This window comes from Natrix helvetica (assembly GCF_964273705.1).
Source record: "Natrix helvetica genome assembly, chromosome: 9".
Taxonomy (NCBI): Eukaryota; Metazoa; Chordata; class Lepidosauria; order Squamata; family Natricidae; genus Natrix; species Natrix helvetica.
In genome coordinates, this window is record NC_138560.1 from 3,627,003 (window position 1) to 3,649,473 (window position 22,471).

General features: G+C 46.0%; 2 protein-coding genes across 2 annotated transcripts; both read left to right on the plus strand.

Annotated features, from left to right (window-relative positions):
• Window positions 1-10,730: 10,730 nt before the first annotated feature.
• On the plus strand, window positions 10,731-14,788 carry LOC309396493 (C-X-C chemokine receptor type 3-like; the record flags this gene model as incomplete). Its single annotated transcript, XM_081961653.1, has 2 exons — window positions 10,731-10,772; window positions 13,268-14,788. The coding sequence occupies 2 exons, from the start codon at window positions 10,731-10,733 to the stop codon at window positions 14,357-14,359; spliced, it is 1,134 nt and encodes a 377-aa protein (XP_081817779.1). The 3' UTR covers window positions 14,360-14,788.
• A 3,108-nt stretch (window positions 14,789-17,896) lies between these two features.
• Window positions 17,897-22,189, plus strand: LOC309396529 (C-X-C chemokine receptor type 3-2-like). Its single transcript, XM_081961687.1, has 2 exons — window positions 17,897-18,013; window positions 20,213-22,189. The coding sequence occupies exons 1-2, from the start codon at window positions 17,966-17,968 to the stop codon at window positions 21,236-21,238; spliced, it is 1,074 nt and encodes a 357-aa protein (XP_081817813.1). The 5' UTR covers window positions 17,897-17,965; the 3' UTR covers window positions 21,239-22,189.
• Window positions 22,190-22,471: the final 282 nt, after the last annotated feature.

Sequence of the window (22,471 nt, forward strand, 5' to 3'; positions counted from 1 at the left end):
AGCCACTTCCTCTTGGAGGGTCACCTGACCGATCACGTGACCGTAGCACGGCTCGCTCGCTCGTTCGCCTATCCACCCACCCGGGATCGCTGCTGCGCATGCGCTTGCAGAGGGACCGGGCTTCGCTCATAGAGAAAGCGGGGGGGGAATGGAAAGAGGCGCGCATGCGTAGGCGGGACTAGAACTCACCATCTCCTGGCTGGGGGGGTGGAGGAACAGAGATGGAGGTTCGGGTCTTGCCAAGAGGCTGGTGGGAGCGGGGGGGGGGTCGCCTTTGTACCCCCCCAGGACAAGTTCATCATCCCCTCCCCCCTCCCTCTCTGCTCCCGTGGCTGCTGAGCCTTACCCAGTGCGCAGGCGCTCCAGGCTTTGCAATGCAAAACTTCAAATGCAAATATTTAAAAAAAACTTTTTTTTTTACATAGCTAAGAGTCTGCTGAGAGGAAGAAGCTGGAAGGGCAGTCCCAGAATTCCCTAGCTAGGGTGTGTTAAGACGGGTGGACTTCAACTCCCAGAATCCCCTGGTCTGTCTGTTTTAAAACAGGGGGACTTCAATTTCCAGAATTCCACAGTCTGGGTTTTAAGATGGATGACCCAGAATTCCCCAGCTGGCATCTATTAAAATGGGTGGACTCCAACTCCCAGAATTCCCCAGTGTTTTAAGACAGGTGAACTCCAACTCCCAGAATTCCCCAGTCTTTCAAGATAGGTGGACTTCAACTCCCAGAATTCCCCAGTCTGTTCTAAAACAGGGGGATTTCAATTTCCAGAATTCCACAGTTTGGGTTTTAAGATGGGTGGGCTTGGAGACCCAGAATTCCCAGTCTGTGTTTAAAAGACAGGTGGACTTCAACTCCCAGAATTCCCCGGTCTGTTTTAAGTTAGGTGGACTTCAACTCCCAGATTTCCCCAGACTGCATTTTAAGATGGATGGGCTTGGAGACCCAGAATTCCCCAGTTGGCGTGGCGTGGACTTCAACTCCCAGAATTCCCAACCGTTGTCTTTAAGATCGGTGGACTTCAAATTCCGGAATCCTGGGATTTGAAGTCCACCCACCTTAAAAGTTGCGGAACTTGAGAAACAGGGGTTGAGATCTTTTGAAGAATGGCCTGCTGGGGGTACCAGTTGGCAGAACAGTTTCCTTCACTTGGAGGATGAATGACCCCAGGGCTTTTTGTTTTTTTAAGCCTCAAAATCTGGAGAAAATGGGCATTATTTGCCATCACTTCACTGCCTGACACAACAGTGCTCGATGGGCATCCACAGCAGGCCTCTCCTTAAAAACTGATGCCCGCCCAGCTGGGGAACTCTGGGAATTGATTTATTTCACTTTTTTATTTATTTAGTTTGTCAGATGTGTACGAGATAACAGGTAAAGATGTGTACGAGATAACAGATAAACATGGACATGAACACAGGAAATGGGTATGAATAAATGGTGACAGTAAGACAGGGATGGTTGGCATTGGTGAGCTTTTGCACGCCCTCTTTACGGACCTCTTAGGAATGGGGTGAGGTCCATGGTAGACAGCTTTAAGGTTGAAGCTGTGGGGGGTTGAGGATGTGACAATGGAGTTGGATAGAGCATTCCAGGGGTTGGCCAACCCAACTCGTATTTTCTGCAGTCGAGTTTGGAGCGATTCACCTTGAGTTTGTATCGATTGTTTGCCCGTGTGAAGCTGAAGACATTATTGGCAGGTAGGATGTTGTAGCAGGCAATTTTGTGAACTAGGCTTAGGTCAGACCTTAATTGGCGTAGTTCTAGGTTCTAAATTCTAAGCCCAAAATCTCAAGCCTGGTGGCATTAAGGGATTCCTAAGGAATTGAAGTCCACCCATCTTAAGGCCGAGAAAGGCTGGCTTAAGGCTGAAGGTGGCCATTGCAACAAACCTCTTGAATCGCCAGTGACTGGATCTTTCATGCTCGTATAGAAAGGAGAAGAAGGGCTGTTGATGAGCACTTCTCGTACAAAGCCACACGTCCTCCCAGCCCTTCTCTCAACCACACAGCTTCCCCCTGTTTATGCAGCAAGCGAAGAAGAGTGCGGTGCAGAAAGGTGCAGAATCGGGAAGGAAGAATAAAAAAACCTGCTATCCTGAGCAGTGTGGAAAAAAAAAGGTGTGAAAATGAAACCGCCATATGCTACTCTGCACTTCCTGCATTCGCTTTGAAGTGGCCAGGAAGAAATCGAGCTGCAAGGCGTCAGCAAGTGCTAAGAAACCAAAAAGAGAATGAAACAGTCAGTGGCCCATTCAGGGTATCTGCCTTTCTCAATCTCAACGACTTGAAAACGGGTGGACTTCAACTCCCAGAATTCCCCAGCCAGCCATGTTGTCCAGGGAGGATTTTGGCGTTGAAATCCATGCATGCTGGCTCAGGAATTCAGGCAGTTGAAGTCCACACATGCTGGCTGGGGAATCCTGGAAGTCCAAGAATGCTGGCTGGGGAATCCTGGGAATTGAAGTCCACACGCTGGCTAGGGAATCCTGGGAGTTGGAAGTCCAAGAATGCCACCTAGGGAATTCTGGGAGTTGAAGTCCACATACCTTAAAAGTTGCCAAAGCTAAGAAACATCGGATTTGGGTTTAGGCTTCCAGCCCCTTCTGTCTGTCATCTGATGCCATTTCTCATGACTGTTTCTTGACACAACAACTTAGTTCCTTTTTTCAGTACTTAATTTGCAAATTAATGCAATTCCTGGCTTTTGTCCTTCCTGCGTATGGTGCTTGGTTCATTTTCAATTTGCAGCCATGATGGTCAATTTCAGCCCAATCTTGCATGATCAGGGGACTGGAGGCTAAAACATATAAAGAATGGTTGCAGAAAGTGGATATGTCTAGTTTAATGAAAAGAAGGACTAGGGGAGACATGATAGCAGTCTTAATAATAATAAATAATAATAATAAATATTTATTTCTTAGCCGCACCCTCTCCCGAAGGACTCGGGGCGGCGTACAGTAAAACATATGAAATAAATATATAGACAAGACATACATATTACAAAAACATATATCAAGACATGTACAAGGAGGAGGTCGGCTAATGAATAAGAACAATAAAATACAGTGTTTAGAAACCGCTAAGTAATTAAATGCAATTAAAATACCCAAATAAAAACCCGTCAGGAGCGATATAGTTAGATCAAAGTTGAGCCAGGCCAGCTACTTGGAATAGGTGGGTCTTGAGCTTTATACGAAAGGAGCGGAGGTCAGAGGTATTCCTAATATCCGGAGGGAGGTCATTCCACAGGGCTGGGCCCGCCACAGAGAAGGCTCTACTCCTAGACGCCGCCCCCCGACATTGTCTGGTGGACGGCACCTGGAGGAGTCCCTCTCTGTGCGAGCGGATTGGTCGCAGGGATGTATGGGGCAGAATACGATCCCGCAAGTAACTAGGTCCTGAGCCATGTATTCCAATATCTCAGGGGCTGCCACAAAAAAGAGGGAGTCAAGCTATTCTCCAAGGCACCTGAGGGCAGGACAAGAAGCAATGGGTGGAAACTAATCAAGGAGAGAAGCAACCTAGAACTGAGGAGTTGTGAATGCTCTAACATTGGAAGTTTTTAAGAAGAGATTGGTCAACCATTTTTTCTGAAGTGGTATAGTGTTTCCTGCCTAAGCAGGGGGTTGGACTAGAAGACCTCTAAGATCCCTTCCAACTCTTCTATTCTAATTCCTATTCCTATTCCTATCCTATCCTGTTCCAAAATTTACTGTTAGAGAAGATGGTTTTGAGAATAAATCTGAACCAAGCCTTGTCAGAGTTTAAGGATTATGGAAATGTACCCAGAGACCTATTGATAACCAAAATAGGAGGGCCAAGAAAACTGATATCAGATTGCTGTGGCATCATCCATTAGCCAACATGTGGGTCACTTTATAATGCCTTGGTAAGATCAGTTGGAATATTGCATCCAATTGGCCACCACACTATTAAAAAGATGTGGAGACTCTAGAAAGAGTGCAGAGAAGAGCAACCAAGATGATTAGGGGCCTGGAGGCTAAAACATACGATGAATGGTTGCAGGAACCGGGCATGACTAGTCTACTGAAGAGAAGGACCAGGGGAGACATGATAGCAGTCTTCCAATATTTGAGGGGCTGCCACAGAGAGGAAGGAGTCATGCTATTCTCCAAGTCACCCAAAGGAAAGACAGGGAATAATGGATGGAAACTGACCAAGGAGAGATTCAACCTGGAGACAAGGAGGAACTTTCTGATAGTGATAACAATCAACCAAGGGAACAAAAGTTGCCTTCAGATGTTGTGGGAGCTTCATCACTGGAGGCTTTCAAGAAGAAACTGGACAGCCATTTCTCTGAAATGTTATAGGGTCTCCTGCTTGAGCACCTCCAAGCAGGATTAGAAGACCTCCAAGGTCCTTTCTCAAATACTGTTATTCTGCACTTTGGACTCACACTAGTATCTTATTGGTCTTTAAAGGCAGTCCCCTATAAATTACTCTGCTCTACTCTTGTGGTTGTGGCTGTGTGTAGGTGGTATCTGACACACCGATGTTTTTTGAAATGCTCAAAAAAAAACCACACACCCCATGTTGTATGAAGTTTTATCTTAAGGCAGGGGTGTGCAACTGTGGCAACCTTACAACCTGTGTCCTTCAGCTCCCAGATTTCCTGTGCCAGCATAGCTGAATTGAAGGCCACAAGTCAGAAAAGTTGTCATGGTTGCGCACACCCCTGGCTTTAAGGGAGAGGAGCAGTTCCATTATGACATTCAATGAACCAACTACGCAAAGTGAGAATGTTGAGTTTCTCTCTTGTTTTCACATCATGGATTCTGTCTGAGGCATGTTGATGGTAAATGGTGGGATTTCTTGAAAGAAAAGCCTTAGGTTCTCACAGCTGCTGAAGGACAGGATGTGTGGGTGGACGATCCTTCCCATCTCCTTCTTTGTCTTCTTGGGGAGTTGGACAGTCCAAAGCTGGCTGGAGACCTTTTTGACTTTGACAGCAAAGGTGACTTGCCTGGATCTCTTTTGTTGTTGGTTGCAAAATCGTGTCCGGCCCGTCGTGACCCCATGGACAACGCTCCTCCAGACCTTCCTGTCCTCTACCATCCTCTGGAGTCCATTGAAGCTCACGGTGACTGCTTCCATGACCCCATCCAGCTTCTCTGAATCTCTAGCCAGGAGCACAGTGGCCTTTGGCTGGAGTTTTCCCAGAGCTGGGAGTGAGAAAGGCTGAGGGCCACTCCAAAGGAGAACTTTGTTGTTGAGTGAGGAACTTGAGAAGAACAAGACGTAACTCTCTTCCTTGCTGGTGTCGCCCACTTTAAATGGTGGTTCTGCTGATGGTCAGACCCAAGAAGTTTGGCATGGGGATGTCTGTGAAAAACCAGGACATGATTGTCCCCGTGTCCTCAATGAAGGAAGCATCTCAAACAGATGTTAGAAAATAATGCAACGCAGTCAAGGACTATGTTGCAGGAAGGATATTTATGTTCCGTTCGTTTTAGAGTTTTCTTCTGCTTCCCCGTTGGAAACTCCTGACAAACGCAGGAATTTACAAGGCTGAAGTTCACCAGGGCCATCCTAGAGGAATTGGGGGCCCCCAGAAAGCTTTGCGGGGGCCACAGATACTCTTGGCGTGAGCGATGTGTCTTAAATCTTTAATATTCAAACCCTGTCATGCCACTTCAAACCTGTCGGTCGGAAGTTTCTTCTGCTGAGATAAAATCAGCCACCTGTTTGACTTCCCCTTCAGACCTTCTTCTCTCTTTTGACTGGTTTCAGAGCATCTTCATTCATGGTGAGTTAAGATACCGCTGCATGCGTGGTTAATATTTGGACATTTGGGGCTGCGGGAAGGAACTTTAAAACATGCTTTTAAAAGGAATGATTGTACGTGGAAGTTGGAAGCTCAGAGGGTGCATGCAGTTTTCTGAGCTGTGATGGGCAACGAGGTTTAGGAATCTACAATCGATGAAAAAACATCGGAATACCTTCAGTTGCAAAACAACAACAACAATTGCTTTAATATTAATATTCTAAAGTATTCTGTTAAGGGAATGATGAATACTTGGCCTGAAATTATTTTCTTTGGGCTCTTGGTGTCAACAGATAAAAGCAGCCATAATTGATTCTAAATAAATTTAATTTTAGTTTAAACAGCTATTCGTTTATAATCAACTATGAATTTAGTTTTAGTTTATGAGTGTGTACATTTACTGAATCAATCAAACTGTATTGATGTAACTTGAGAAAAGGAGTCACAGATTTGTCTGAATTTTTTCTCGTACCTTTAGAGATAAATCCAGTGTAGATTAGTCTTAGATTTTTAAGACTCGTTACTTCCAAACTGTAGTGGCAGGTCACAATTGGACTATTATCGTTACGTATTTATGAAAGGAGCAATAGATGGAAACTAATCAAGGAGAGAAGCAACTTAGAACTAAGGAGGAATTTCCTGACAGTTAGAACAATTAATCAGTGGAACAACTTGCCTCCAGAAGTTGTGAATGCCCCAACACTGGAGGCTTTTAAGAAGAGAGTGGCAGCCATTTGTCTGAAATAGCATAGGATCTTCTGCCTGGGCAGGGGGTTGGACTAGAAGACCTCTAAGGGCCCTTCTGCCTTGGTTATTCTGGAGCATCCTAAGCACAGAATACAACACTAATGGAATGGATAATGCAGGAGAAAATATTCACGTAATAAAATACGTATAATAAAAAATAATTCTACAGCGTAGGAATTATGTTGGAGACTGATACTATAATTTCCCCTTTGTTTGAGGATTTCTGGGGTAAAGCTTTTAGTCTGTTAAAAAAGCTTAATTAGCACGTGCTTCACTTTTTGTTTAACTTTTCTTACTTTTTAAGCACAACAAACCAGAAACTCTATTATTATTGCTCCCGATAATAAGATAAGAGGAGATAAACTTTACTGTCATTTTTCTGTACACACAATGGTGAAGATCTTTGTGTGGAAGTCTGACTTCAATCCTAGGTAGCACCACATCTTTTTCCCTCTCTCTTAGGGCGCAAAGAGAATATATCTGCTGCAAACTCCACATAGGTGTCAGGAAGGGCATGTGGCCAGTAAATGCCCAGCTCCATCCAGTCACCACAACTCTCGCCTGAATGAAGGAATTTCCGGTCCTTAAAAAAAGGGAGTTCTGTAAACGCAAAGGTGCACATAAAAATGAAATTCCGATGCCCGCTCTTGGGGGTGGGATGTGGGGGTGGGAATAAAAACCAGAAGAACCTCGGGAAATACATTCTGCCAAAATCAGAGACTTCTTAGATAGCTAAAACTGTATTAATGATTGAAAAAAACCTGTCCATCCTAATTTTTTTTTTTTGAATGACTCCGGGGTGGGCTGAGGGATAATGGTGCAAGCTGGATGGGGGATTCTGGGAGTTGAAGTCCACATATCTGAAAAGCAGCCAAGGTTGGGGGGGGGGGGGGAAAACCAAGCTTGCAAGATTTACGGGGCAGAGAGAACTGCAGAATTGCCTCATCCCAACCGCAACCGTAGATAAAGAAAGAGGATAGTAAAACAAAATATTATCAGATATTCTGGCTAATCCCCTTTTTGGGATTGCAACAGAGCTGCCCAGATAAATCGGCTGGGGAATTCTGGGAATTGAAGTCATTGACACATCTTAAAATTGCTGAGATTGAGAAATCGGTACTTAAGAGATTACATCTAAACATCTTCCATTGCTCCTCTGGATTTTTTAAAAACCTTTCTCTCTGTTTTTTTCTTTTTTCAAAAGAGATGCAAAATCAGAGCCATCAAAAGCTAGATAATAAACCACAGGGATTTTTTAAAATATGAGTGCCTGGCTGTATACCCAAGCAGGCATATTTTGGGGGTTGTTTTTTTAAAAAAACCGTAATTATCTTGGGTTAGGTTTCAGGGAGAAATGGGAGAGCTTATCTTTATATCCATAAAGCTTTCTTCCCGTAGTAGAAAAGTCCAGATAACAAGACTTCTGACCTACCTCCTTTCTTTAAATGTTAAACTGACTTGGTTTTGCTTAGAGATTAGAGCTGCTTTGAAAATGATGGGCAATCTGCAGTCCCCCAGGAGGGTTGCAACACTGCAGGGCTTTTCTGTTGACAATTACATTTTATTAAAAGGCAAACTATTTTTATGATCTGCTTGTTGTCTGCTGATAAAACCAGCTCCTCTCACAGAAGTCGGTGTAAATCTTTTAGTCTTTGAGAGCTGCAGGCAACGAAATTTCATTTTAATGTAGTGGTACATTCAAACCGATGAATTCCCTGGGATGCGGTGGCTCAGAGGCGAAGACACTGAGCTTGTCGATCAGAAATGTCAGCAGTTCGGCGGTTTGAATCCCTAGCGCCATATAATGGAGTGAGCTCCCCTTAGTTGTCCCAGCTTCTGCCAACCTAGCAGTTCGAAAGCATGTAAAAATGCAAGTAGAAAAATAGGGACCACCTTTGGTGGGAAGGGAACAGCGTTCCGTGCGCCTTTGGCATTTAGTCATGTTGGCCGCATGACCACGGAGACATCTTCGGACAGCGCTGGCTCTTCGGCTTTGAAACGGAGATGAGCACCGCCCCCTAGAGTTGGGAACGATTAGCACATATGTGCGAGGGGAACCTTTACCTTTAAAGGGACAATAAAATTGTTCTGTGCTGTTCCGTTCTATTCTATTCTATTTAATACAATTCTAATTCTAATTCTAATTCTAATTCTAATCTATTCTTATTTTCTCTAGTCAGCAAGAAAGGTGTTCTCTGACTATGGTTAAATTTTGGGTTTGTTTTTTTTGCAGCGTAGCAGCGTAGTAAACATTTTGTTGTTTCTAACCACACTAAACTAACAGAATAAACTTTTTTTTTAAAACCACGCTATGCATTGAGCTGCAGTTTGTGAAAATTGGCGCTTTTTCATATACGGTATGTGTTATATTGCTGGTGTCACAACAATATGATACCAGTGTTGTTGGTCCTCCTATTTTAGATATCAATAGGTCTCTGGGTGCATTTTCATAATCCATAAACTCTGGAAAGGCTTGGTTCAGATTTACTCTGAAAACCATCTTCTCTTTGAGAATAGGATAGGATAGAAATAGAATAGAATGGAATAGAATAACAGAGTTGGAAGGGATCTTGGAGGTCTTCTAGTCCAACCCCCTGCTCAGGCAGGAAACCCTAAACCATTTCAGACAAATGGCTATCCAACCTCTCCTTAAAATCTTCCAGTGTTGGAGCATTCACAACTTCTGGAGGCAAGTTGTTCCTTAACCAACGGCTCTCCTGATACCTCATTATAATAAAAATAATATTCCAAGACTATTTCAAAAGGAAAGTCCATTGGAAGAAAAGGCAAAGTGGAGAGACGGAGGGAAGGGGGAGATGCCATTTTTTTAAAAAAAGGAAGATGAAATTAAAAAGAGCAAGAGAAACAACAGGCAAAGCTCCTTAAAAGAACTCATAAAACGCTTGAAAGGGAGCGTGGGTATATCGTTACTAAAAATGTCTCTTCTGGACTTTCAGTCATTGCAAAGATTTTGCCAATTAGGTGTCTTTGGGGTTTCCAGGCGTGGATGACATTCAAACATAGGATTCAAATGGTCCAAACAAATGGGACCACAGAATGAGCATCGGTGTGGAATGTAAGAGAAGAGCCTCGTAGCCGAATGAAAGGCAGAAACTCTGCGCAACGTCTGCAAATCCAGGAATTTCCCCTCGTGACTAGACAGCAATCTGATAGCGCAAAACATCTCTAGCACCATCTTCAACTTCTCTGAAAAGTGTCTCCTACTCTCTGGGCACATTAGTAACACAGAAACCTCTGTTTCGCAGGTTGGGTGTAATGTGACAACCTTAACAAAATTTTAAAAAAACCCAAACCTGCCAACCTTTTCCAGAAATAGTAGAGCTGTTTAGAAATGAACTTCGAAATGTTGAGCACTTTCTTTCTTTCTTTCTTTCTTTCTTTCTTTCTTTCTTTCTTTCTTTCTTTCTTTCTTTCTTTCTTTCTTTCTCTCTCTCTCTCTCTCTCTTTTCTTTCTTGCTCTCCTTTCTTTCTTTCTTTCTTTCTTTCTTCCTTCCTTTCTCTTCCTTCTTCTTCTCCTCCTCTCCTCCTCTCCCTCCCCTCCTCTCCCTCCTCCTCTTCATCCACCTCATCTCCTCCTTCTTTTCTTCTCCTCCTTCTCCTCCTTCTCCTCCCTCCTTCCTCTTCTCCTTCCCTCTTTTCCTCTCCTCCTTCTCTTCCTCCTCCCCATCACCTCCTCTCCTCCCCATCTTCCTCCTCCCTCCTCCTTCCCTTTTCTCCTCATCTCCTCCTTCTCTTCTTCCCCCTTCCCCTCCCTCCTCCCCCTCCTCTTCCTCCCCAGAGATGTCCACATGGTGGCAGAATGACAACAGGGGTCTAGCCAGCAACCCAGGAGCTGTGTGAATTCCAGAACATATTTCATTTTAATTTTTCAAGCTGTATTGAGTCAAAAAGTCAAGATGGCAGCCACCGCCATATGACCAAAAGTCCCCTCCTGTTGATACATGCAAAAAAGACCTTCAATCATGTCAGTGTAGCTGCCTGTGAGATGTTTACATCCCATGCAAAACCAAATGCCACCTGTCAGCTGTTTCATCCCCAGAGCAGTGGAGAGCTTCCAGCGAAACCTTGGCCATTCGTGTTGAGAAAATGAAGCAGCTCTCTCGCCTTGCCTTGGATAAAAGCCCCACCCCAAAAACTCCTATTTATTTATATCCATATAATTCCTAGAAGTCAAGTATGGTCTTGTTGGATGAAATCTCCACCTGGGTTCAGTTCCAAGTGGGGAAAAAGACACTGGAAGCATGGAAACTGCTTGGAAAGATGGTTTAATGGTGGACAGGATCACATGGCTTGAGATAATTGGGGTGTGTGTGTGTGTGTGGAAGAGAAGAGATGCTGTTTTATGCTCTCTCTCGGCTTTGAGTTTGAATTTGAGTTTGTATTCTGGTTGGTTGTCAGACTCCCATGGTTCCATACAGGGGTAATTTTTTAGGCTGTCCTGAGTCCCAAGCTTGGTTGACTCTTGCTGGGTGATGATGTAATGAAAGGGCTTTGGGCAATTTCTCCTATGGCTCTGCCTGAAGGAGGAGGTAGATCTTTGTTATGTAGAATAGACTGGCCCAGGCCTTAATGGCAAAGGTGGGGGGTGAGTTTCTGCCTCCTTTTTAAGGAAAATATTTTGCCCTTTTAATATTTCCTAAAATATTTCATTTTTCTGGGAGAAGAATGGGTGCTAACCTCCTACCGTGTCAAAGGAGACTCTTCTTCACACCAGTCCATGCATGTTGGCTGGAAAATTCTGGAAGTCCACACATCTTAAAAAGTTGCTCAGGTTGAGAACTGCTGCTTCTAACCTTAAATATGATTCAGAAAACAAAAAAAATTTTTTTTTTGGCTCTGTCTACTCCGTTCCTAGAAGATCCATACGGTTTGCATGTCACCCAGCAATTTCCTTGAAAAATTTGGAAAGGCCAAGGGACGCCTAAAATTCTCCTTTTCTAAATGTTCTCTCCGGGGGAATCAAATGATCTCACGTCACAATGTAAAGGTAAAGGTTCCCCTCGCACATTTATGCTAGTCATTCCTGACTCTAGGGGGCGGTGCTCATCTCCGTTTCAAAGCCGAAGAGCCAGCGCTGTCCGAAGATGTCTCCGTGGTCATGTGGTTGGTATGACTAAACACCGAAGGCGCACAGAACGCTGTTCCCTTCCCACCAAAGGTGGTCCCTATTTGTCTACTCGCATTTTTTAAGTGCTTTCGAGCTGCTAGGTTGGCAGAAGCTGAGACAAATCACGGGAGCTCACTCCGTTCTGCGGCGCTAGGGATTCGAACCGCCGACCTTTCTGATCGACAAGCTCAGCGTCTTAGCCACTGAGCCACTGTGTCCCTACATCACCATGTACCTTGATGCTAAAGCTCACATCCTTCAACAAAAAAATAAAAACCAAAAACCCCAAGAAATCTTCTGCTAGGAAATCGAGAAATTAAAGTCAAATGCCCCTTTCAGGAATAGAAATAGAAATAGAAAATTGCCTGTGCAATTGAGACGAGGCTCAGGGGAATTCTCTCCATGCATGGCTGGTGCGTACCTCTCGAGTTGATTTTTTTCACGGCTTCTTTTCGAGCAAAAGCACTGTGGCTTTCTTCAAAGATTTGAGAATTTCACCGGTGATGCTCTCCAAACCGCAGCTGGAAATTTCTCTTTGACAGCATGCCCTATTGGGTGGGGAAAGGAACCTGCACATCAACAAAGTATTTGTAGTAGGGGCACCTTAGCCAAGTTTTTGTCGGAGAGTTAGTTGTGCGGGGAGGGCAGCAAAGGGAGAATGTCGCTGGCATTTTCTCTCCAAACTGAGGTTCAAAGCACACAATTCAGGTTTGCACCATGAGGTACAGTCTTCAGCTGATCAGTGATGGAGTTGAGAGGACTTAGTGCTTCTCAAACTTGGCGATTTTTAAGTGTCCACACATTTACAAGTCCACATATCTTAAAATCTTTTGGCTGGGAAATCCACGCATCTTAAAGTCTCCAAATTTGAAAAACACAGGTGTAGATTAAGATTCTTAGGCTAACAGATTAAGAATATTTATACCAATCCATTATACTTATGGATGCTAAGAATATAAATCCATTATACTAATGGAGTTAAACTCCACAAATGCTAGCTAGAGAATTGTGGGAGTTGAAGTCCATGTTTGCTAACGGAGGAATTGTGGGAGTCCAACTCCACATATCTTAAAGGAGCTATATTTGAAAAAAAGATTGGTGTAGCTTAAGATTCAGATACCATTATACTAATGGATGTAGTTATACTACTAGTATAGTAACGCTATAATATTAATGAAGTTGAAGTCCACCGATGCTGGCTGGGGGAATTCTGGGACTTGAAGTCCTCACATTTTAAAGAAGCCAAGTTGGAAATTCACTACTCTAGTTGAAATTCAACCACTTCTACCTTCTCCTAAATTTTAGGCTCCACCATGGTCATAAATCACAGCCTGCCTGTATCCAGTGGTGGGTTGCTCCAGGTTTGGCCCAGTTCAGCTGAACCAGTAGTAGCGGTGGTGGGAGGCCTCGCCCACTCACCCGGATGCTTCTGCACATACGGGAGCGCTCCCGAACCGGTAGTAAAAATATTTGCAACCCACTACTGCCTGTAACCTTCTCAAAGGTGTTCTGAGCCTCAGACAGCTGCCAAAAAATAGTTAAAATAAACGATAACGTTAAACAACGAAGTAAAATAATCCGCTGCCATGTTTCCTCCTTCTTTCAGGCTGAAAATCTCACCCTGCTCTACAATAACAGTGGAGGGTACACAGATGACTACAATGACAGCTACCCATACGACTGTTGCTATGCCCAGCCGTGCGATTTTAACCCGTACCAGGAGTTTTCAGAGAAGTTTCTGCCTCCGTTCTACGCCTTAATTTTCCTCCTGGGTCTGGGAGGCAACGTGATGGTCATCATGGTCTTGCTCCTGGACCGAGTCTCCTTATTCGGGAACGACATCTTCGTCCTCAACTTGGCCATCGCAGACATTCTCCTGGTGTTCACCCTCCCCTTCTGGGCTGCCCAGGCCGTCTATGGTTGGATCTTCAAAGGCTTCCTCTGCAAAGTCATCGGCAGCGTCCTGAAGATCAACTTCTACGCCAGCATCCTCTTCCTCATATGCATCAGTTTCGAGCGGTACCTCTCCATCGTCTACGTCATACGGACGTACAACAGGAACAAGCGCTTCCTCATCATCTACACCGCCTTGCTGGTTTGGCTGGTCTGCTTCCTGCTGACGGTGCCCGACTTCATGTACCTGAGCTCCGATTACGACAGCCGCATGAAGGTCACTTCCTGCGTTCTCATGTTCCCGCCGCGCAGCAACAAGTTGTGGAAAATCGCCCTCATCATCATCAACCAAGTGGTAGCTTTCTTGCTCCCTCTGATGGCCATGTTCTACTGCTACTTCCACATCATCGTGACCCTCCAGCGCTCCAAGGGCTTCCAAAAACACAAGGCCCTCAAGGTGATCCTGGCCGTAGTGGCAGCCTTCTTCCTTTGCTGGTCGCCTTACCACTTGGTGCAGTTCATCAGCACCTTGCTCCAGCTGGGCTTCCTGGAGAAGGATTGCCAGTGGGAGGATAACCTGGACATCGCTGATATGGTCACCACCAGTTTGGGCTTCTTTCACTGTTGCCTCAACCCACTGCTCTACGCCTTCGTCGGGGTCAAGTTCCGGAACAAGCTCTTGACCATGCTGAGGAGATTTGGATGCATCAATCAGAAGTTCTGGAACAGGCATTTCAGGTCGTCCAGTCAAACGAGAGATTCGAGTTGGTCTGAAAGCACAGATTGCTCCAACGCTGCCTTCTAGAATGGCCCGTCAGGATGCCATTGCTATCCCAGAATTCTCTCTTCTCTTGGTCCTCTGCCAGCAGGCATCCCGCTGCTCTACACATTAGTCCTTGACTTAACAACCATTTGTTTGGGGTGGGGGGAGGTGTTCAAAACAGTGGTGGGACTACCAATTCTGGGGCATGGCTTGGTGAGCATGGTGGGCGTAGTTTGATGGGCATGACAGAGGAAGGATACTGCAAAATCTCCATTCCCTCCCCACTCCAGGGGAAGGATACTGCAAAATCTCCATTCCCTCCCCACTCCAGGGGAAGGATACTGCAAAATCTCCATTCCCTTCCCACTCCAGGGGGAGGATACTGCAAAATCTCCATTCCCTTCCCACTCCTGGGGAAGGGTACTGCAAAATCTGCATTCCCTTCCCACTCCTGGGGAAGGATACTGCAAAATCTCCATTCCCTCCCCACTCCAAGGGAAGGATACTGCAAAATCCCCATTCCCTCCCCACTCCAGGGGAAGGATACTGCAAAATCTCCATTCCCTTCCCACTCCTGGGGAAGGGTACTGCAAAAATTGCATTCCCTTCCCACTCCTGGGGAAGGATACTGCAAAATCTCCATTCCCTCCCCACTCCAGGGGAAGGATACTGCAAAATCTCCATTCCCTCCCCACTCCAGGGGAAGGATACTGCAAAATCTCCATTCCCTCCCCACTCCAGGGGAAGGATACTGCAAAATCTCCATTCCCTTCCCACTCCTGGGGAAGGATACTGCAAAATCTCCATTCCCTCCCCACTCCTGGGGAAGGATACTGCAAAATCTCCATTCCCTCCCCACTCCTGGGGAAGGATACTGCAAAATCTCCATTCCCTCCCCACTCCAGGGGAAGGATATGCAAAATCCCAATTCCCTCCCAATCAGCTGGGACTTAGGAGGCAGAGAATAGATGGGGCAGGGCCAGTCAGAGATGGTATTTACCAGTTCTCTGAACCACTCAAAATTTACGCTACCGGTTCTCCAGAACTGCTCAGAACCTGCTGAATGCCACCTCTGAATCGAAGTTACAACAGCACTGAAAAAAAGTGACTTATGTCCGGCCCTCACACTTAACAACCGTTGCACCATCCCTGCAATCATGTGATTAAATTCAGGTGCTTGGCAACAGGTATGTCCCCAGGGTCATGTGTTCACCATTTGTGACCTTCCCAATTGGCTTCCAACATGCAAACTCAATGTGGGGGAAGCTGGATTTGTTTAACAACAATGTGATCCACTTAATGGCAATGATTCGCTTAACAACCAGGGCAAAACAAGATGGGAAAACCCAGGCGCAATTCACTGAACTTAAGCCTTGCTTAACAATGGAGATTCTGATCTCAACAGCGGAGTTTTTAAGGAGAGACCTGACAGCCGTTTGTCTGAAGTGGTATCGGGTCTCCCGCTTGAGCAGAGGGTTGGACTAGAAGACCTCCAAGGTCCCTTCAAACTCTCTTGTTATTCTAAGTTGAGGACTACCTGTGTACAGTAGCATTCAGATCGAGCATCGAAATTCCCTCTGTGCATCAGGTTTCATTCAGACTGTCACAGTTCTAAACAAAATGTTTGTGAGGTCGGTGAGTCCTGGCCTTTTCGGGGGGGGGGGGGGGGTTTGAACTTCTACCTGAGCGTCAAGAAACTGGTTGCTGGATATGGTTTTGAGGTCCCCTGTTCACTTTTTCAGTTTCTTCCCCCTTTCCAGAACAGCTTTCTGAGGTTGAAAAGGGGGCTGAAAATTTCAAAACCAAAAGATTTCAGGGCTCGGGCCAAAAACCTCTTGAAGGTTCTTGAAGGCTTCACGGTCTCTGCTGTTGTGTTGCATTGGCTCTTGTGTCCTTGCCGTCCCAGCGTCAACTCCGACTCTGCCCTTCTGAAATGCGTAGAGGAGGATGATTTGATCTGTGTAGATCTGATTGAACGACAACGGAGAACGTCAAATAGATAAGGACAACGGAGAGAAAAACACTTCGTCACTTCGTTTCCGCCTGGTTCTGCTGGATGCCCATTTGTGGGGAAGAAAAAGGGGCTTGATTTATGTATATACACATATATATTCAACATTTCTAACATTAAAAAAATATAAAAGTGGCAATGAATGAGAGTGTTTTTAATGACACGTTCCGGTTGGCTAATTGTAAGGGGCGTTTCGGGTATTTTTCAGTATCTGGGATCTTTGCATTCTTTGTTTTATTATATTACTTTTGGGGAGTCTCCTCCTCCTCCTCTTTCTGCCCCTTCTCTTTTCTCCTCTTTCTCCTTCTCTCTTTTCCTTCCTCTTCTCCTTCCCTTTTGTCCTCCTCCCCTCCTTCTCTTCTTCCCCTCCTCCTTCTGCCCCTTCTATTTTCTCCTTCTTTCTGCTTCTCCCCTCCTCCTCCTTCACTTTCTCCTCTCATTCCTTCCTCTTCACCTTACCTTTTGTCCTCCTCCCCTCCTTCTCCTCCTTCTGACCCTTCCGTTATCTCCTTTCTGCTCCTCCTTCCTCCTCCTTCATTTTCTCCTTCTCTTCTTTCCTTCCTCTTCTCGTTCCCTTTTGTCCTCCTCCCCTCCTCCTCCTTCTGCCCCTTCCATTTTCTCATTCTTTCTGCTCCTCCCTCCTCTCCTTCACTTTCTCCTTCTCTCCTTTCCTTCCTTTTATCCTCCTCCTCCTCTCCTTCTGCTCCTCCTCTCCTTGTCCTCCCCCTCCTCCTTCTGCCCCTTCCATTTTCTCCTTCTTTCTGCTCCTCCCTCCTCTCCTTCACTTTCTCCTTCTCTCCTTCCTTTTGTCCTCCTCCTCTCCTTCTGCTCCTCCTCTCCTTGTCCTCCCCCTCCTCCTCCTGCCCCTTCCATTTTCTCCTTCTTTCTGCTCTTCCCTCCTCTCCTTCACTTTCTCCTTCTCTCCTTTCCTTCCGTTTGTCCTCCTCCTCTCCTTCTGCTCCTCCTCTCCTTGTCCTCCCCCTCCTCCTCCTGCCCCTTCCGTTTTCTCCTTCTCTTTCTCCTCCCTCCTCCACATTCACTTTCTCCTTCTTTCCTTTCCTTTCCTTCCTCTCCTCCTCCACTGCAGAGGATTTTACCTTAATTGCAGCAGAAGGCAATATCTTATCAGTCCTTGATGAACCTCAGCAACATTAAGCAAAGTAGACTAGCTAAAAGTGAGAAAAGACAATCTCAGAAAACCACAACGAATCCCTTGCATATGGTTGCCATTCAGGGCACCTCCAAAAGTCAAACACAATGCACCTAAAACAGTGTTTCTCAAACTTGGCGACTTTAAGTCCTGTGGACTTCAACTCCCAGAATTCCCCAGCCAGCATAGCTGGCTGGGGGATTCTGGGAGTTGAAGTCCACAGGACTTAAAGTCGCCAAGTTTGAGAAACACTGACCTAAAACATGATTGTGTTTGTTGGGTGGGAGGTTGGATGGCATTATCAGCAGCGGAGAAGAAAACAAGCAATCCGTCTTCGGTAACTTCCTCATCAGGAAACCTTTCATCACGTTATGAAAAAAGGTTTCCTTTCCCCACCAGAAGATTTGGTGACTTCCCCACATTCTTAAGTCCACCCTGGGGAGCAGCAAGAAAGAAGGATATCCAAGGATAACATTTGGGCGCAACAATGGAATTAAATCAGTCCACCAGTTACGAGGATGAGGATTACTATGAGGTACGTTAGTTCTCTGTCGGCCTCTGGTCTACTCTTTCTCAACCTGGGTCCCTTGAAGCTGTGCGGACTTCAACTCCCAGAATTCCCCGGCTAGCCTAGTGGTTGAGTCGCCAAGGGATTAGCCGAGCCTGTCCATCAAGTAGACTTCCACGGTCAAGCCACCTGGATTGGCCCATTGGACACTGGGGGGGGGTGGGAGTTTTGCAGAGCGTGGAGGGTTGGTTGCATGACCTGCCATGTTATCTGGTTCTCCTGCACTCTTGAACCAACTACGGTGCTTCATGGGCAAGACAGGAGAACCCCAACCTGCCAGACCAAGGTTGTGGTGTGTCCAAGGCAGTGAAGGAGCCGTCAGCAAAAGGCCTTGGCCCAATCCTCTTTGGGTGTGGAAATGGCCTCCCTTGTTTGATTGCACAGAAATGCTCACCCGCTTGGCTTCTGCAGATAACAAGCAGGACCCAATCCTTAAAGAGGGAGTGCGCATTTGCGCGTGCTTGCTTTGGATTCTGTGAGGTTTTCACAGTACATTGCTTGAGATTGGGAAGGGAGGGATCGGAGAGATTGCATTTCCAGAAGGAGGAGGAGGACGACGAAGTGCAGGAGGAGGAGGAGGAGGAGGAGGAGGAGGAGGAGGAGGAGGAGGAGGAGGAGGAAGAGCAGGAGGAAGAAGAGCAGGAGTAGAGGAAGGAAGGAAAGAAGAAGGCAAGGAGGATGAAAAAGGAAGAAAGAGAAAGGAAGAAAGAGAAAGGAAGGGAAAGAAGAAAAAGATATAGAATGGAATATATATAAAATAGAATATAGAATATGTAGAATAGAATATAGAACATAGAATAGAGAAAATATAAAACAGAATAGAGAATATAAAATAGAATATAGAGAATATAATATAATAAAGAATAGAACAGAATAGAATAGAATAGAATAGAATAGAATAGAATAGAATAGAATTCTTTATTGGCCAAGTGTGATTGGACTAGTGGTGGATTCCGGATCCCATTGCAACCAGTACAGTTGCAACAGGGCCCGGCGTCCTCAAAATGAGTCCTACCATCCAGCGACGCACAGGTGCTGTACATGCCATGCGCATGCGCGGAAGCGCCGAAAGGTTTAAAGACAGGTAAGGAGCGCGGGCAGGTGAGTGGGCCCTCCTCCAGAGCACCGTACCGGAACGGTACCTGGTGCTCCGGGCAGGCTCCAGGATGCCCGTATCAGGGCGTACCGCTTGCAACCCACCACTGGATTGGACACACAAGGAATTTGTCTTTGGTGCAGATGCTCTCAGTGTACATAAAAAGACAAGATACATTAATCAAGAATCATAAGGCACAACACTTAATGATAGTCACAGGACTATCATAAGCAATCAGGAAATAATATCAATATCAATCGTAAGGATACAAGCCACAAAGTTACAGTCCTGAAGTCATAAGTGGGAGGAGATGGGGGATAGGAACGATGAGAAGACTAATAGTAATAGTAATGCAGCCTCAGTGAATAGTTTGACAGTGGGGAGGGAATTATTTGTTTAGCAGAGGGATGGCATTCGGGGGGAAAACTGTTCTTGTGTCTAGTTGTCTTGGTGTGCAGTGCTCTATAATATCGTTTTCAGGACAGGAGTTGAAACCATTTATGTCCAGGTTGCGAGGGGATTATTTCCAGGAGGAGGAGGAGGAGGAGGAAGAGCAGGAGGAGGAAGAGCAGGAGTAGAGGAGGGAAGGAAGGAAGAAGGCAAGGAAGATGAAAAGAAAAAGAGAAAGGAAGTAAAAGAAAGGAAGAAAGGAAAAGGAAGGAAAGGAAGAAAAAGAAAGATATATATGTAGAGAGAGAGAGAGAGAGAAAAAGAAAGGAATGGAGGGAGGGGGGAGGGGGAGGAAAGGAGGATGGAAGGAATAGAAAGAGAGAGAGAGGAAATGAATGAAAGAAAAAAAGAAAGTCCAGCCAGCAGAAAAAGCAGTACCAGCAAACAACATGGAATTCCTAAGGAGTGGGCACCTGTGTGTAAGTAATACTGTGTGTAAGTAATACTGTGTGTAAGTAATACTGTGTGTAAGTAATACTGTGTGTAAGTAATACTGGGTGTAAGTAATACTGGGTGTAACTAATACTTTGTGTAAGTAATACTGTATATCTGGGATGTTCTGAGAATTTCTCCCAACCCATTCCTCTTTCTCCTTCCCTCCCTCCTTCCCTCCCTCCCAGGTTGGCACAATGCCCATGCTGAATCCCAACGCAGAGCCATGCCTTCCCACCGAAGCCAGAGCCTTCGCCCGCTATTTCGGCCCTGTGCTTTTCTCCTTGGTGTTTGTGGTGGGCCTGGTGGACAACAGCGCTGTGCTGACCATCTTGGGCCGACGCCGGCGGTCCTGGCGCTTTGCTGACCACTACCTCTTCCAGCTGGCTGTGGCCGACCTCCTCCTGGTCTTAACCTTGCCTTTCCGAGCTGCCCAGTTGATCCACGGTTGGAGGTTTGGAGAATTCCTCTGCAAGCTGACGGAAGGTCTCTCCACCATGAATGTCTACACCGGCATCCTTCTCCTGACCTACCTCAGCATCGAACGCTACTTCGTGGTGGTCAAGGGCGCAGCTCCCACCTTCTTCGTGAAGCTTTCTCACATCTATCTGACTTCGGCCTTTTTCTGGGCCGTCGGCATCGCGTTCTCCACCGTGGACCTCCGATTCCGGACAGTCACTTACGTCTGGGAAGCCATGGCTCTCGTCTGCCAGCTGGACCTGGAGGTCCAGGATGCCGACTCCTGGAAACTGGGGCTCCAACTGTTCTTCTTCCTCCTGGGTTTTTGGTGGCCCGTCCTAGCCATGGTCTACTGCTACCTTTGGATTTTCATCAGGCTTCACCAGGCTGGGCTTCTGCGCAAGCATTTGCCGCTGAGGCTCCTGGTGATCATCTGGGTAACCTTCATCGCCTGTTGGGCCCCTTTCCATTCCTTGATGCTGGTGGACCTCTCTCAACGCCTGGGTTATTTGAGGAGGCACTGTGGATGGGAGAAGGTCTTGGATTTTGGCCTGCTGATCTCCAGGGGTTTAGCCCTCACCCACTGCTGCCTCAATCCCTTGGTCTACGCCTTGGGAGGGGTGAAGTTCCGAGGGGAATTTTCTAGAATCTTCTGTGGGTGGCGCCAAACCAGGCGCCGTTCGGTTAGTGAGGACGTTAGCCAAGTGACCGACCGCAGCGCCCTTCATGACATGGATTATTCCATCATGATGTGAGGGGTGTGCGGTCCACCCCACCACTACGCGTAACCAGGGATGATCCGCGAAGCTTTCTCCTTACCGTTGCCGGCCACGTACAGGTAGTCCTCGACTTACGACAGTTCATTTAGCGACCGTTCTGAATGACCACAGCTCTTACGGCCGTTTTTCACAGTTACGGCCATTGCGGTCCCGTGATCGAAATGTAAACCCTTGGCCACTGACTCGTACTTGTGACGGTGTCCCAGGGGGTCATGTGATTCTCTTTTGCGACCTTCTGGGAAGAGAAATCCATGGGGGAAAACCGATTTGCTTGACAAGCCTGTTACTAACTTAACACGATTCCTTTCGCCAATGTGACAAGGAAGGTCGTAAAATGGGACCGAATTCACTTTACAGCCATCTCGCTTAGCAGCAGGAATTTGGGGCCCAGTTTGTGGTCGTAAGTCGGGGACTACCTGTATTTAAAAAAATTTGGATTGTTGAACAAAGGACCCCCTTTTCTCAGAGTGGAAGGGCTTTTTTCTAGATGTGCAACAGCTTTGAAAATAATAATTACAAAACCTCATTTTGCGTCTTGCTTCAGATTTACAAGAATGACAACACGGTGTAGTTGCAGAGTTCTGTTGTTGTTGTTGTTGTTGTTGTTGTTGTTGTTGTTGCCAAGGTTGGCCTTCCTAGGCGAATTTCACATGTTTTTCTCCCTTTTATCCTGCAACTCTCCGAAATGAATCCAATTAGTCAGTTTGGTTTAAGGAACCAGGCTAGAAAGCGGGAGTTATGAGTTCAAATCCTGCCTTAGCCGTGAAATCCAATTGGGGGACTTTGAGCCAATTGCCAGGAGATGGTGACTTCAATTCCCAGAGTTAAAGTCCACTCAACTTAAAAGTGGGCTTGATTGAGAAGTACTGTCCTAACCACTTTCATTGGCCTTCCTTCCCCATCCTACCGAGAAGTATAAGAGAGAAAATAAAATCAAAATAAATCCTGGTGCTCTTTGCGCAAAAGGAGAAGGATCTGACGTGTAACAGCACGGAAGGTGGTTTCAAAACATCAGTGGTTGCCTCTTGCTTCACGCAGAGGGGGAATTACTTCACCTGGCGTTTTCAGCGTTGCTCAAAAGAGCAGCTATTGAATGGGCTTCTTTTTTGAGCTTCCAAAATAGGGAAACTCGGATCTCACTAAAGAAGCCAAACCTTCTTTTCGTTTCATGAAAAGGGTTATAGGTCATCAGAATAACAGAGTTGGAAG